General features: G+C 38.7%; 2 protein-coding genes and 1 pseudogene across 2 annotated transcripts; all 3 read left to right on the top strand.

The window, feature by feature from the left end:
- Positions 1-3,940: 3,940 nt before the first annotated feature.
- On the top strand, positions 3,941-5,473 carry LOC125199417 (UDP-glucosyltransferase 29-like). The gene has a single exon (XM_048097430.1). The coding sequence runs from the start codon at positions 3,977-3,979 to the stop codon at positions 5,324-5,326; it is 1,350 nt and encodes a 449-aa protein (XP_047953387.1). The 5' UTR covers positions 3,941-3,976; the 3' UTR covers positions 5,327-5,473.
- A 1,156-nt stretch (positions 5,474-6,629) lies between these two features.
- LOC125199419 (beta-D-glucosyl crocetin beta-1,6-glucosyltransferase-like) lies at positions 6,630-8,338 on the top strand. Its single transcript, XM_048097431.1, has one exon. The coding sequence runs from the start codon at positions 6,637-6,639 to the stop codon at positions 8,026-8,028; it is 1,392 nt and encodes a 463-aa protein (XP_047953388.1). The 5' UTR covers positions 6,630-6,636; the 3' UTR covers positions 8,029-8,338.
- A 3,464-nt stretch (positions 8,339-11,802) lies between these two features.
- On the top strand, positions 11,803-13,196 carry LOC125199418 (annotated as a pseudogene).
- The last annotated feature ends 241 nt before the right edge of the window (positions 13,197-13,437 follow it).

Genomic DNA, 13,437 nt, shown 5'->3' with positions numbered 1-13,437 from the left:
AATGTTAGGAGTTAAAGTCCAAAATTGGTCCTATACATAGGATCATTTTATTTTTATGATCCTAATCTTTATTTTTTGAATTTTTTGGTTCTGCACATATGAAAATTTGATCATCTTGGTCATCCGTCAATAGTTCTGTTAATTTTTTAACAGTCAACACGTTTTGCCCAATTTTGACCAGTTTAGAATCTTAATTATGATTTTTAAGTCACTAATTATTCCCTAATTATTTTAACAAATATATCATATATCCATTAAAAAACAGAAATAAATAAATAAATAAATAAATAATAAAATGAAATACAAGGCAGACGACGGGACCTCCTCTCAACATCGAGAACATCCTTCAATTTGTAGATCACATACTCCAATTTATTGCCCCAATTTCAAATCCATCAACACATTGACAAAAAAAAATTAACAGTAAGCACGAATTAGGGATTAGGATTAGTGTTTACCTAATGAAGCCATTGTTGTTGAGGTCAGCAGCGAACGCGCCACCGCCAGCGTCGACAGCAGCAGTCACACCGACGCAAACAGCCTCCCCATTATCGTCTTGAACGCCTTGTCGTCGTACCCTGACATACTTGGATTTTATATGGTTTTAGAGGGTGGTTATGTATGAATTTGATCATATTTTGTCTATTATTGGACGTGTTTATATCTACTTTTCTATTATGTTGGTATGTTGACCATTTTGTTAAGAATGTGTAGAAAAAGGTACAAAATATGTGGATGTGCAGCAGCCTTGGTTTGAGACAATATTTACTGGATATTTTGAAGTCCAATAAGCCCCTAATGCATATCAATCTCTTCTACTTTGAAAGATCTTCGCGTGGGTATCTCGCACGCCTCAAACGAAGTTCGGTAGAAGAAGTTATGGCCGTTATACGAACACTGCGCTGTTCAGAAATTCCCACCCGGCCGGGTGTATTATTACCCTATAAATCCACCCGGCCGGGTGGCGTAATTATGCCTGCGAGATTCCAGAGAGTACCAAAGAAGTCCCACCCGGCCGGGTGAATTTCCAGTGGATTAATTCCACCCGGCCGGGTCCGTCAATCTGACGTTTTTCAAAGCAGAAACGCTATTTTTGAAGAGGGGAATAAGAAGGAAGAATTAGGTCAATTCTAGGCATTCTCAACAAGCGACAAAAAACACGCTCTCTTTTTGTGAAGAACTCTTGGAAGAAGATTGAAGATTCAAGCTTCAATTCCTCCGCCAATTGCGATTCGCATCATGATTTCCACTATTTTTCCTTGTTTCTATTTGTTTTCTACCATGAACATGAGTAGCTAAAAACATCTTTTATGTAGAATTCTTGGTGAAGATGCATTGATTTATAGTTTTAATCCAATTGACTTCGTTTTTATCTTGCTCTTGCAATTGTTTGAATTATCCTTGTGCTTTTTCCTAACAATTGCTTGATCACCAATTGGGAGTGTAGGGTTTCTTAGAATAATCGGGAGATGAAATATTTAACCTTGGAAGAAGAATTATTCACACCTTAATTCATAAAACTCGGGAGAGTTGAGGTTTTGAGTGGGATCTTTAATCTAATCGAACTATTAGGAGTTAGGTCTAAGAATTAGAAGGGGACTTCAATTATTACACCTAATCTACGGATTTCTCACCTCGGGAGGGGGTTTAATCTATATTTGTGACTGATTCAACAATTCTGGAGACTTTAAATGGTAAATCGGTTTCAATTGGGTTAGGCTATGAGTTGTGCATCGGATCCTTGAATTCTGCATATTTCTCTATCATTTTTACAACTTGCTTCTTTATTCTCTTGTTTAATGTTTTATTTTAATCTTTGTTTTTATATGCTTTTAGTATTTGTTAGTTTAAAACCAAAATTCTCGATCGTCTGGATAGTAGTTGAAATTTGTTCGTGGTACTTAGGTTTACACTAAATTGTCTCTGTGGGATACGATATACTCTTGCTTGTTGTTTGCTACGATAACCCCGTACACTTGCGGGTATTATTTGGGTAAAATAAAGTTGAGTCATATCCCACTGTTGCCATCGACAGGTAAACGGAATCCACCCAATTGAGGCGCTCCACCATGTGGAGGAACAGGATCCCGATCCCGATCGGAGGTTAGCTCTAGGCCTAGGTTTCACCGTCGACTGCCTATTCGCCGTCGGTCGCTGATCGGAGGAAGATTCCGTTGAATTGAGTGAAATGTTGAGAGAGAGAGAGAGACGTATTTCATTTTATTTTTTATTTATTTCTATTTTTTAATGAATATATTTGTTAAAATAATTAGGAAATAATTAGTGACTTAAAAATCATAATTAAGATTCTAATCGGGTCAAAATTGGACAAAACGTGTTGACTGTTAAAAAATTAATGGAACTATTGACAGAGGACCAAAATGATCAACTTTTCATATATAAAGAACTAAAAAATTCGAAAGATAAAGTTTATGATAAAAAAAAAAGGTAAAATAATTATATATTTGAGATTAATTTTAGCCTTTAACTCTATTATTAGCATCATATGTCAATTCAGTTGAGACTTTTCTTTTCCATTGGTTATTTTCTATTGATTCAATAATGCCCACGATTTTCGCAAATACTTAGTGCAGTGATATAAACATAATTACGTCTTACATCGCACTCAATGTGTCAAAGAAATTAAATATTAAAATTATAGCATACACATTTCGCGCACACACATATTATAATACTTTTCGCAAATACTTATATCAAAATTGATAAACATATTAAAATCTTACATCACACTGAATGTATCAAAGAAATGTTAAAATTATAGCATACACGTATCGCGCACACACATATTATAATACAAATAGTCTTTATTAGTAGTATATTCTTAATGATAGACATTAAATCACGTATAGATCTGATATAGAAATTGTCCACTCCTTTCCTGTCATCTATTAAAAACTAATACTCCTTCAATTCGGTCATATAAATAAACTATTCATAAGTGTGAAGTACACCCTCTGTTCTATAAAGATCGTCTCATTTTTTCCATTTACGTTCGTCCAACAAAATTTGTCTCATTTCACTTTTTATCATTTTTGTAGTAGATCTCGTATTCCACTAACTCATTCCTACTTACATTTTAATATAAAACTAATATATAAAAATAGGACTCACATTCCACTACTTTTTATTACATTTCTTAAAACCCGTCTCCGGTCAAAAGTGAGACACTCTTTATGGAACGGAGGAGTAAAAGAGAGGAAAAAAAGTAGTTGAAATTGTGCAAATGGTGGAATCCATAAATGATAAAGTAAAAAAAATTATCATAAATGAACATAGACTATTTCTATGGAATGGATGAAAAAGAAAATATGACTTATTTCTATAAGACGGAGAGAATATAATTATTAAATCATTTTAGGTATAGTTTGACCAAAATTTGCATCATTAAATCATATCCTTTTATGACCATAAATAAAATATATAATCACTTTTATTTAATCCATTATTCTACTTTATTCTCTTATATTTTATTTTATCTTCGTTTAGTCCACTCTACATAATTTTTTTAATTCTCCGTGTGAAAAGCAACACCCTTTAATAAGGTGCGAGAGAATATATTCGATTTGAAAAAATAGTACTATAGGTAACATCCAAGCAAGGCAGCCGGCTTATAGAAATATTGTACTCCATCCGTCCCGCTTTAGCAGTCCTATTAACTTTTTTATCATCTTTTTATAATAATGATAAAAAAATTAATTAAAGAGGAGAAATGATAAATTAAGAGAGAGAATAATATAGAGAAGAGTATTATCTACACCATTGTCTCTCTTACTTTACTATTTCTTCATTTTAATTATTTTTATTATTTTTACAAAAAGAGGGCAGAAAAGTCAATGAGACTACTAAAGCGGGAGAGGGAATACATTCATGACTTGGAAGCATCAAAACATTGATTATATACATAATCAAACTCCCACCACAAACTAGTGATATAGTTTGTGTTTGTGTTTACCAAATGGAGTCAAATGAAGCAAGTCTCTCCATCCTAATGTTCCCATGGATAGCTCATGGCCATGTCTTCCCCTACCTTGAGCTAGCCAAGAATCTCACCAAACACAACTTCAACATCTTCTTTTGCTCCACTCCCATCATCCTCCAATCCCTCCCTCTCCCTCACCACCTCCCCATCACCCTCGTCCCCCTCCACCTCCCCTCTCCGCCGGAGCTCCCTCCGGACCTCCACACCACGAAGCACGCGCCCCCACACCTCATGACCCTCCTCCGCGACACGTTCCACGCCTCCAAGGCCGCCTTCTCCGCCATCCTCGCCTCCCTCCACCCCGACATCCTCATCTACGACGCCTTCCAGCCCTGGGCCGCCGAAGCCGCCGCCAAGTCTGAAATCCCCGCCGTCCACTTCGCCACCACCGGCGCCGCCGCCTACTCCTTCTACTACCACCTCTTCTTTAAAAAAAACACCCCCTTCCCCCACGACGCGCTCTACCTCCGCCCCCACGAGCTGGAAGCTCTTCTGGCCGTTGGCTCTAATCTCAGAGACAGCGACACCGACAGCGACCAGCTCAGTGAGGGGCTTCCCCACTTCACGCGGTCCCGCGATGTCATCCTGATGAGAACGTTGTCGCGGGGCGTGGAAGGGAAGTATTTGGACTACTTGTCCCTCTTGTGTAACAAGAAAATAGTCCCCGTGGGCCCACTTATTACAACAACAACGACAACGACAACAACAGACGAAACAGATTCAGACATCATGGATTGGCTAAGCAAGAAAGAGAGATCGTCAACAATTTACGTCTCATTTGGAAGCGAGAACTATTTGAACAAGAAACAAGTTCAAGAAATGGCTAAAGGTCTAGAAGCTTCGAGAGCCAACTTCATATGGGTGGTGAGGTTTCCCTTAGGGGAGAGAAAGGAAGAAATTGATCTTCCGCTAGGGTTTGTGGAGAGAGTTGGAGAGAGAGGGAAGATTGTGAAGGGGTGGGCCCCACAGGCGGAGATTCTGTCGCATGAGAGTGTTTGTGGCTTTGTGAGTCACTGTGGGATGAGTTCGATGATCGAGAGTGTGTATTTTGGGGTGCCGGTGATCGGAGTTCCGTTCAAGGTGGACCAGCCGTTGAATTCGAGGGTGCTCGTGGAGGCCGGGGTCGGTGTGGAGGTGGCCAGGGACGACAACGGGGATTTCCGAGGGGATGACGTGGCGGAGGCGATCGGGAGGGTGGTGGAAGGTGGGGAGGAGATGAGGGCGCGGGCTGCCAGGATGAGGGAGACGATGAGGGGAGAGGGAGAGTGCGCGGTGGCCGAGGCCGCCGCGCACCTCAGGCGGATTTGTAGGGAGGGTTTTGTTTAGCAAAACATAATAGAGAAGAATAGCTTAGGTAGAGTGACAGTCTCAAATTCTCTTCTGTAGACTGTAATGTAATTTTAAAAATTATAGTGCTACTTGTGAGTTGTGATGTGCCCCTATATTTTAAATTTTAAATTTGTTTACAATTATCACATATTTATTCCGAGCCTTGTGACGTGCGTCCTTATATATTTTATATTGATGCATGTTTTCTTTCTTAATTGTTGTTCTCTTTGTCAGATGGTAGTGATGGCCATTTATCGAATTACTAAATTTTATGGCCGGCTACGTTCAACAAAATAGAATTAAAAAATGCCATGATTTTTATAGTTTGGTATTGACAAGGTTGTCTACACCTAATTGTAGACCATTAAGTATTAAAGAATTTACGTAAAACTAATTCATCATGTAGTTGTAGATTTGTACTCCCTCCCTCCGTTCCATAGTAGTGGAAGCATTTCTTTTCGATACGCGATTTAAGAAAAATTGTATTAAATAAGTTAAGTAAATGAAGAATAAAGTAGGATATATGGAAAAGATAGATAGATAAAGAGAGAACAGTGAAAGTAAAGTAGAAAGATAGATAGCATTTATCATCACATTTTTCGATAATGATATTTTAACTTTAAATTGAAGTATCAAGTCATGCTTATTTCGTTTTTTTTAACACAGTTGGACTCTTATTTTTAGAAGATGAATATGTAAAACTTTGTGAAATTACTAAAATAATATGATTCCATATGTAGCCTTTCTCTAGACTCTAATACCAACATATAGCATTTTCAGATATATTATTGCCGAGTTTCTTCCATAACTACTTTAACTTTAATGAACAACTACATCATTTTTGCATTAAAATAATTAAAAAACCATTATTAATTAAATAAAACATGGCATGTGTGTAAGTATGAATAGCTAGATTCCAAAAGATCACTATTATTCTAATCAATTAATTAATTAATATACAAAAGGATTATAATCACTCTAATTACTTTATTCTCTATTTTACTTTACTCTCTCACATTTTATTTTACTTCATTTAACCTACTACACATAATTTTCTTATTCTCCTTGTCAAAAGAAACACCTTAAATAAGAGTAAATTCGATTTGAAGAAAAAATATATTGGTAACATCCAAACAAGGCAGCGGCCGGCTTATAGATATATTATACATAATACATTAATATACTATTCCAACTTGACTTGAAACCATCAAAACTTTGATTATATATATAATCAAACTCCCCCTCCCCTCATAGTATAACTCATATACACCACAAATTAAAACATATTTTGCGTGTGTGTTGATCAAATGGAGTCAAATCAAGAAAGTCTCTCCATCCTAATGTTCCCATGGCTAGCTCATGGCCATGCCTTCCCCTACCTTGAGCTAGCCAAGAATCTCACCAAACACAACTTCACCATCTTCTTCTGCTCCACTCCCATCATCCTCCAATCCCTCCCCATCCCTCACCACCTCCCCATCACCCTCATCCCCCTCCACCTCCCCTCTCCGCCGGAGCTCCCTCCGGACCTCCACACCACGAAGCACGCGCCGCCACACCTCATGCCCCTCCTCCACGACACGTTCCACGCCTCCAAGCCCGCCTTCTCCGCCATCCTCGCCTCTCTCCGCCCCGACATCCTCATCTTCGACGCCTTCCAGCCCTGGGCCGCCGAAGCCGCCGCCAAGTTTGAAATCCCCGCCGTCCACTTCGCCGCCACCGGTGCAGCCGCCTACTCCTTCTACTACCACCTCTGCTTAAAAAAAACCACCCCCTTCCCCCACGATGCGCTCTACCTCCGCCCCCACGAGATGGAAGCCCTTCAGCAGGCCGCTGACTCCAATCTCGGAGACAGCGACCTCAGCGAGGGGCTTCCCCACTTCACGCGGTCCCGCGACGTCATCCTGATGAAAACGTCGCGGGGCCTGGAAGGGAAATATTTGGACTACTTGTCCCTCTTGTGTAACAAGAAAATAGTCCCGGTGGGCCCGCTTATTACAACAACAACGACAACGATAACCACAGAAAAAACAGATTCAGACATAATGGATTGGTTAAGCAAGAAAGAGAGATTGTCGACGATTTACATCTCATTTGGAAGCGAGAACTATTTAAACAAGAAACAAGTTCATGAAATGGCTAAAGGTCTAGAAGCTTCGAGAGCCAACTTCATATGGGTGGTGAGGCTTCCCTTAGGAGAAAGAGAGGAAGAAGAAATTGATCTTCCGCTAGGGTTTGAGGAGAGAGTTGGAGAGAGAGGGAAGATTGTGAAAGGGTGGGCCCCACAGGCGGAGATTTTATCGCATGAGAATGTTTGTGGGTTTGTGAGTCACTGTGGGATGAGTTCGATGATCGAGAGTGTGTATTTTGGGGTGCCGGTGATCAGTATCCCGTTCAAGGTGGATCAGCCGTTGAATTCAAGGGTGCTCGTGGAGGCCGGGGTCGGGGTGGAGGTGGCGAGGGATGACAACGGGGATTTCCAAGGGGATGACGTGGCGGAGGCGATCGGGAGGGTGGTGGAAGGTGGGGAGGGGATGAGGGCACGGGCAGCCGGGATGAGGGAGACGATGAGGGGAGAGGAAGAGTGCGCGGTGGCCTCGGCCACCGTGCATCTCAGGCGGATTTGTAGGGAGGGTTTTGTTAAACATAACATAGTAATAGAGAAGAATAGCTTAGGTAATTCGACCTTGTTTCATTAGTTGGTGGAGCACTATTAAAAGCGCGAAATAGTGACGGAATTAGTGACAGCATTCAAAAGCTCAACAACTAGTGACAGGATTAGTGACGGAAATGTGTCAGTCAATAATTAGTGACAGACTTTCCATCACTAAGCGATGTAGTCGCATGTTCCGTCAATAATTTTTTTACTGACATGTTAATAGTGACAGTATCGCTGAAACTTGATCTGCTACTAACTTATTTAGTGAAGAAATTTCACTGTTTAGTGACGGATATTTTCATCACTAATTGGCAATTCTTTTTAGTAGAGTGACAGTCTCAAATTCTCTTCTGTAGACAGTAATGTAGTTTTAAAAATTATTCTACTACTACTTGTGAGTTGTGACGTGCCCCTATATTTTAAATTTTAAATTTTAAATTTGTTTACAATTATTACATAGTTATTCCGAGCCTTGTGACGTGCGCCCTATATTTTATATGGATGCATGTTTTATTTCTTAATTGTAGTTCTCTTTGTCAGATGGTAGTGATGGCCATTTATCGAATTACTAAATTTTATGGCCGGCTACGTTCAACAAAATAGAATTAAAAAATGCCATGGTTTTCATAATTTCGTATTAACAATGTTGCTGCGTACAGCGTACACTTGTCTTCACCTAATTGTGGACCATTAAGAGTATCTGTAGTGGTGCTCTTATGCAAGAGTAGCCGTCGGCGCGGCGAGTACCGTGCTCCTGCCGACGGCACGGACGTGCTCGTTGGCAAGAGCACTGTCGGGCCGAAGAGCACACTTACGTGGTGCAACCCCATTGGCCAACAGAAATTCCGTAGGAATTTTTTTTTAAATCGAAGATAATCCCAAAAATTAAAAATTATATATATTTTTCGATTCCCAAAAATATAGCCATTTTTCTTTTACCTTTTTTTCAATTTTTTTTATATCGAAATCATCTATAAATGCGCACATTCATTATCCATTTTTTACATCAAATTATATCTCACTCATACTTCTCTCATATTTTTAAATTGCTCTTACCTACATCTTCCTCTCTCACTCAAACACTCTCTAAATCAAAAAAATGAATCCAAACAAGATAATTGTGGAAGTGGAGCGCGAAGAACAAGAATACTATCAACAATATTGTGCCACCTATGAAGCCTATGTAATTTTTAGGATTTTAATTATATAATTTTTTAGTAATTTGTAATATTATTTCAGGTATTTTTAATGCATTTTAATATTGTGAAAATGTTTTTAGTATTTGAAGTATTTAAATTGAATAATAGAATGGTGAGACCCTTGAGCATGCTATTCGGCTCTTGCGGAAGAGTAGAGAATTAAAATGGAATAAAGGTGGGTCCGGATGTAAAACTAATTCATTATGCAGTTGTAGATTTGTACTCCCTCCGTTCCATAGTAGTGGAGGCATTTCTTTTCATACCCGATTTAAGAAAAATTGTGTTAAATGAGTTAAGTAAATAAAGAATAAAGTATGATATGAAAACGATAGATCGATAAAGATAGAATAGTGAGGGTAAAGTATGATATGAAAAAGGTGGATAGCATGTATCATCACATTTTTCTATAATGATCTTTTAACTTTAAATTGAAGTATCAAGTCATGCTTATTTCGTTTTTTTAACTACGAAAATATGTTAGAAGTGAAGATTACCTCAGATTACATATATACACTCGTTTATCCGATGAATTCACAGCCAATGAATTGAAGAGAAATATTTGTTGTGTATGTGAGGGAATGAAAGAGGTGAAGGGTGAAAGAGGTATTTCATTAACCTTTTGAATTTAAGTCTACCTTATCATTTTATCTCTAATATTTGCCTCCTGCTATTGTAGATAATTCCATTAACCTTTTGAATTTAAGTCTAGCTTATCATTTTATCCCTTGGTCAAAGTACACAGTTGGACTCTTATTTTGAGAAGATGACTGTAAAACTTTGTGAAATTACTAAAATAATATGATTCCGTATGTAACATTTCTCTAGACTCTATACCAACATATAGCATTTTCAGTTTCAGATATATGTATTGCCGAGTTTCTTCCATAACTACTTTAACTTTAGAGTGAACTTCAAAAATGGTCCCTGTATTATAGGTTTATCTCGAAAATGGTTCTTGGACTTTAAAAATATCACCAGTAGTCCCTGGACTAAGGGTTAATATAAAAAACGGTCCTTTTGCACTGTTTCGAGACGATAATACCCTTTTGAGGGGTTTTGGGGGGTTTGGACAATTTGGTCTTTTTACACTTTCAACATTTTAAATCTGATATTATTTTAGCTATGTACTAAATCTCGATATTATTTCAAAATTATCATTCTTCTTCCCTTTTGGCATCCTTCACTTTGTTTCTTCATTTCAATATTAGATTTAATTTTGCAAAATCAAATTTTAAATTTCAGTTTTTAAATATCAATAAATTTTTAAATAACAAAAATTAATAGTCGTAATCAATATTTGATAGTGTCTAATATTTAATCAGTAAGAAATGTCAACACCTTAATTTTAATCAATATTTAATAGCTTTAATCATAAATAGATCATATAACACGATTTATTCTAAAATAAATATGCATCTAATGTAAGACTAATATAATTTTCGTTTATTAATTTGAAAACAATCAAAATGACTAGAAAATTTCAACAAAAATACTCCCAATATAAAATTTTTAGTCAACTTCATAATATTTAATCACAAGCAATTATAACAACCGAATCGAAGACTAAATAAAATAGCTCTTATTTTTCCATCATGATTAATATTATTTTTCTGTACTTCTTCAATTCAGCTGAATATTATATTAAATAACAAAAATTAATAGTTTTAATCAATATTTATAGTGTCTATGAATTAATAGTTTTAATTAAAAAAATTTATTGATATTTAAAAATCAAAATTTATAATTTAATTTTATGAAATTAAATCTAATATTGAAATAAAGAAAAAAAGTGAAGGATGATAGAAGGGGAAGAAGAATGATAATTTTAAAATAATATCAGATTTAATACAACAACCGAAATAATATTAGATTTAAAATGTTAAAAGTTGTGAAAAGACCAAATTGTCCAAACCCCCCAAAAACCCTCAAAAGGGCATTTTCGTCTCGAAACAGTGCAAAAGGACCGTTTTTGATATTAACCCTTAGTCCAGGGACTACTGGTGATATTTTTAAAGTTTAAGGACCATTTTCGAGATAAACTCATAGTCCAGGGACCATTTTTGAAGTTCACTCTTAACTTCAATGAACAACTACATCATTTTTGCATTAAAATACTTAAAAGCCATAATTAATTAAATAAAACATGGCATGCGAGTGAGTGTGAATAGCTGGATCACAAAAGACCACTATTATTATTATAATTAATTAATTAATTAATTACTAATTAATATACAAAAGGATTCTAACCACACTATTTACTTTATTCTCTATTTTACTTTACTATATTTTATTTTAGCTTTTATTTAACTTACTAAAGCATAATTTTCTTATTCTCCTTGTCAAAAGAAACACCCTAAATATGATGGGACGGTGAGAGTAAATTCGATTTGACGAAAAAATATATTGGTAACATCCAAACAAGAAAGCCGGCTTATAGATAGATATTATGTACATACTACATTAATATACAATTCAAACTTGACTTGGAACCATCAAAACTTTGAATATATATATTATAATCAAACTCCCCCTCCCCTCATAGTATTAATTAACTCAATACAACAAATTAAAACTAGTGGAGTAGTAACCTATTTTGTTTGTGTGTTGATCATCAAATGGAGCCAAATGAAGCAAGTCTCTCCATCCTTATGTTCCCATGGCTAGCTCATGGCCATGTCTTCCCCTACCTTGAGCTAGCCAAGAATCTCACCAAACACAACTTCACCATCTTCTTCTGCTCCACTCCCATCATCCTCCAATCCCTCCCCATCCCCCACCACCTCCCCATCACCCTCATCCCCCTCCACCTCCCCTCCCCGCCGGAGCTCCCACCGGACCTCCACACAACGAAGCACGTGCCGCCCCACCTCATGCCCCTCCTCCGCGACACGTTCCACACCTCCAAGGCCGCCTTCTCCGCCATCCTCGCCTCCCTCCGCCCCGACATCCTCCTCTTCGACGCCTTCCAGCCCTGGGCCGCCGAAGCAGCCGCCAAGATTGACATCCCCGCCGTCCACTTCGCCACCACCGGCGCCGCCGCCTACTCCTTCTACTACCACCTCTTCTTTAAAAAAAACACCCCCTTCCCCCACGACGCGCTCTACCTCCGCCCCCACGAGCTGGAAGCCCTCCAGCAGGCCGCTGACTCCAACCTGAGAGACAGCGACCTCAGCGAGGGGCTTCCCCACTTCACGCGGTCCCGTGACGTTATCCTGATGAAAACGTCGCGGGGCGTGGAGGGGAAGTATTTGGACTACTTGTCCCTCTTGTGTAACAAGAAAATAGTCCCGGTGGGCCCACTTATTACAACAACAGAAAAAAGTCAAAAGAAAAAACAGACATCATGGATTGGTTAAGCAAGAAAGAGAGATGGTCAACGATTTACATCTCATTTGGAAGCGAGAACTATTTAAACAAGAAACAAATGGAAGAAATGGCGAAGGGTCTAGAAGCTTCGAGAGCCAACTTCATATGGGTGGTGAGGTTTCCCTTAGGAGAGAGAGAGGAAGAAGAAAAGGAAGAAGAAGGAATTCTTCCGCTAGGGTTTGAAGAGAGAGTTGGAGAGAGGGGGAAGATTGTGAAGGGGTGGGCCCCGCAGGCGGAGATTCTGGCGCATGAGAGTGTCTGTGGCTTTGTGAGTCACTGTGGGATGAGTTCGACGATCGAGAGTGTGTATTTTGGGGTGCCGGTGATCGGAGTTCCGTTCAAGGTGGACCAGCCGTTGAATTCGAGGGTGCTCGTGGAGGCCGGGGTCGGTGTAGAGGTGGCCAGGGACGACAGCGGGGATTTCCGAGGGGATGACGTGGCGGAGGCGATCAGGCGGGTGGTGGAAGGTGGGGAGGAGATGAGGGTGCGGGCAGCCGGGATGAGGGAGACGATGAGGGGAGAGGAAGAGTGCGCGGTGGCTGAGGCCGCCGCGCATCTCAGGCGGATTTGTGGGGAGGGTTTTGTTAAACATGATAGGAGTACAATAGAGAAGAATGGCTTAGGTTCGACGTTGTTTCATTAGTTGGTGAAGAAAGTGTAATGTAATTTTATCAGAGTATAGTACTATTTTGGTCCTTTACATATGGCCGATTTATGATTTTGGTCTAGAACATTCACTTTTTAAAAAGTAAGTCCGAAACAAATGAAAAATGATATTGTTTGCATCCTTTTTTTACGGCAACGTCAATTCTCGACAGTCAACCGTCAATTAGCAAAAATTTGACCGGATTAGACTTAATCTGAAATTATTAGTTGGTTAATAT

This window comes from Salvia hispanica, unplaced genomic scaffold (assembly GCF_023119035.1).
Source record: "Salvia hispanica cultivar TCC Black 2014 unplaced genomic scaffold, UniMelb_Shisp_WGS_1.0 HiC_scaffold_492, whole genome shotgun sequence".
Classification (NCBI taxonomy): Eukaryota; Viridiplantae; Streptophyta; class Magnoliopsida; order Lamiales; family Lamiaceae; genus Salvia; species Salvia hispanica.
Note: the sequence above shows the minus strand (reverse complement) of the source record. Positions and strands in the feature narration are given on the sequence as shown.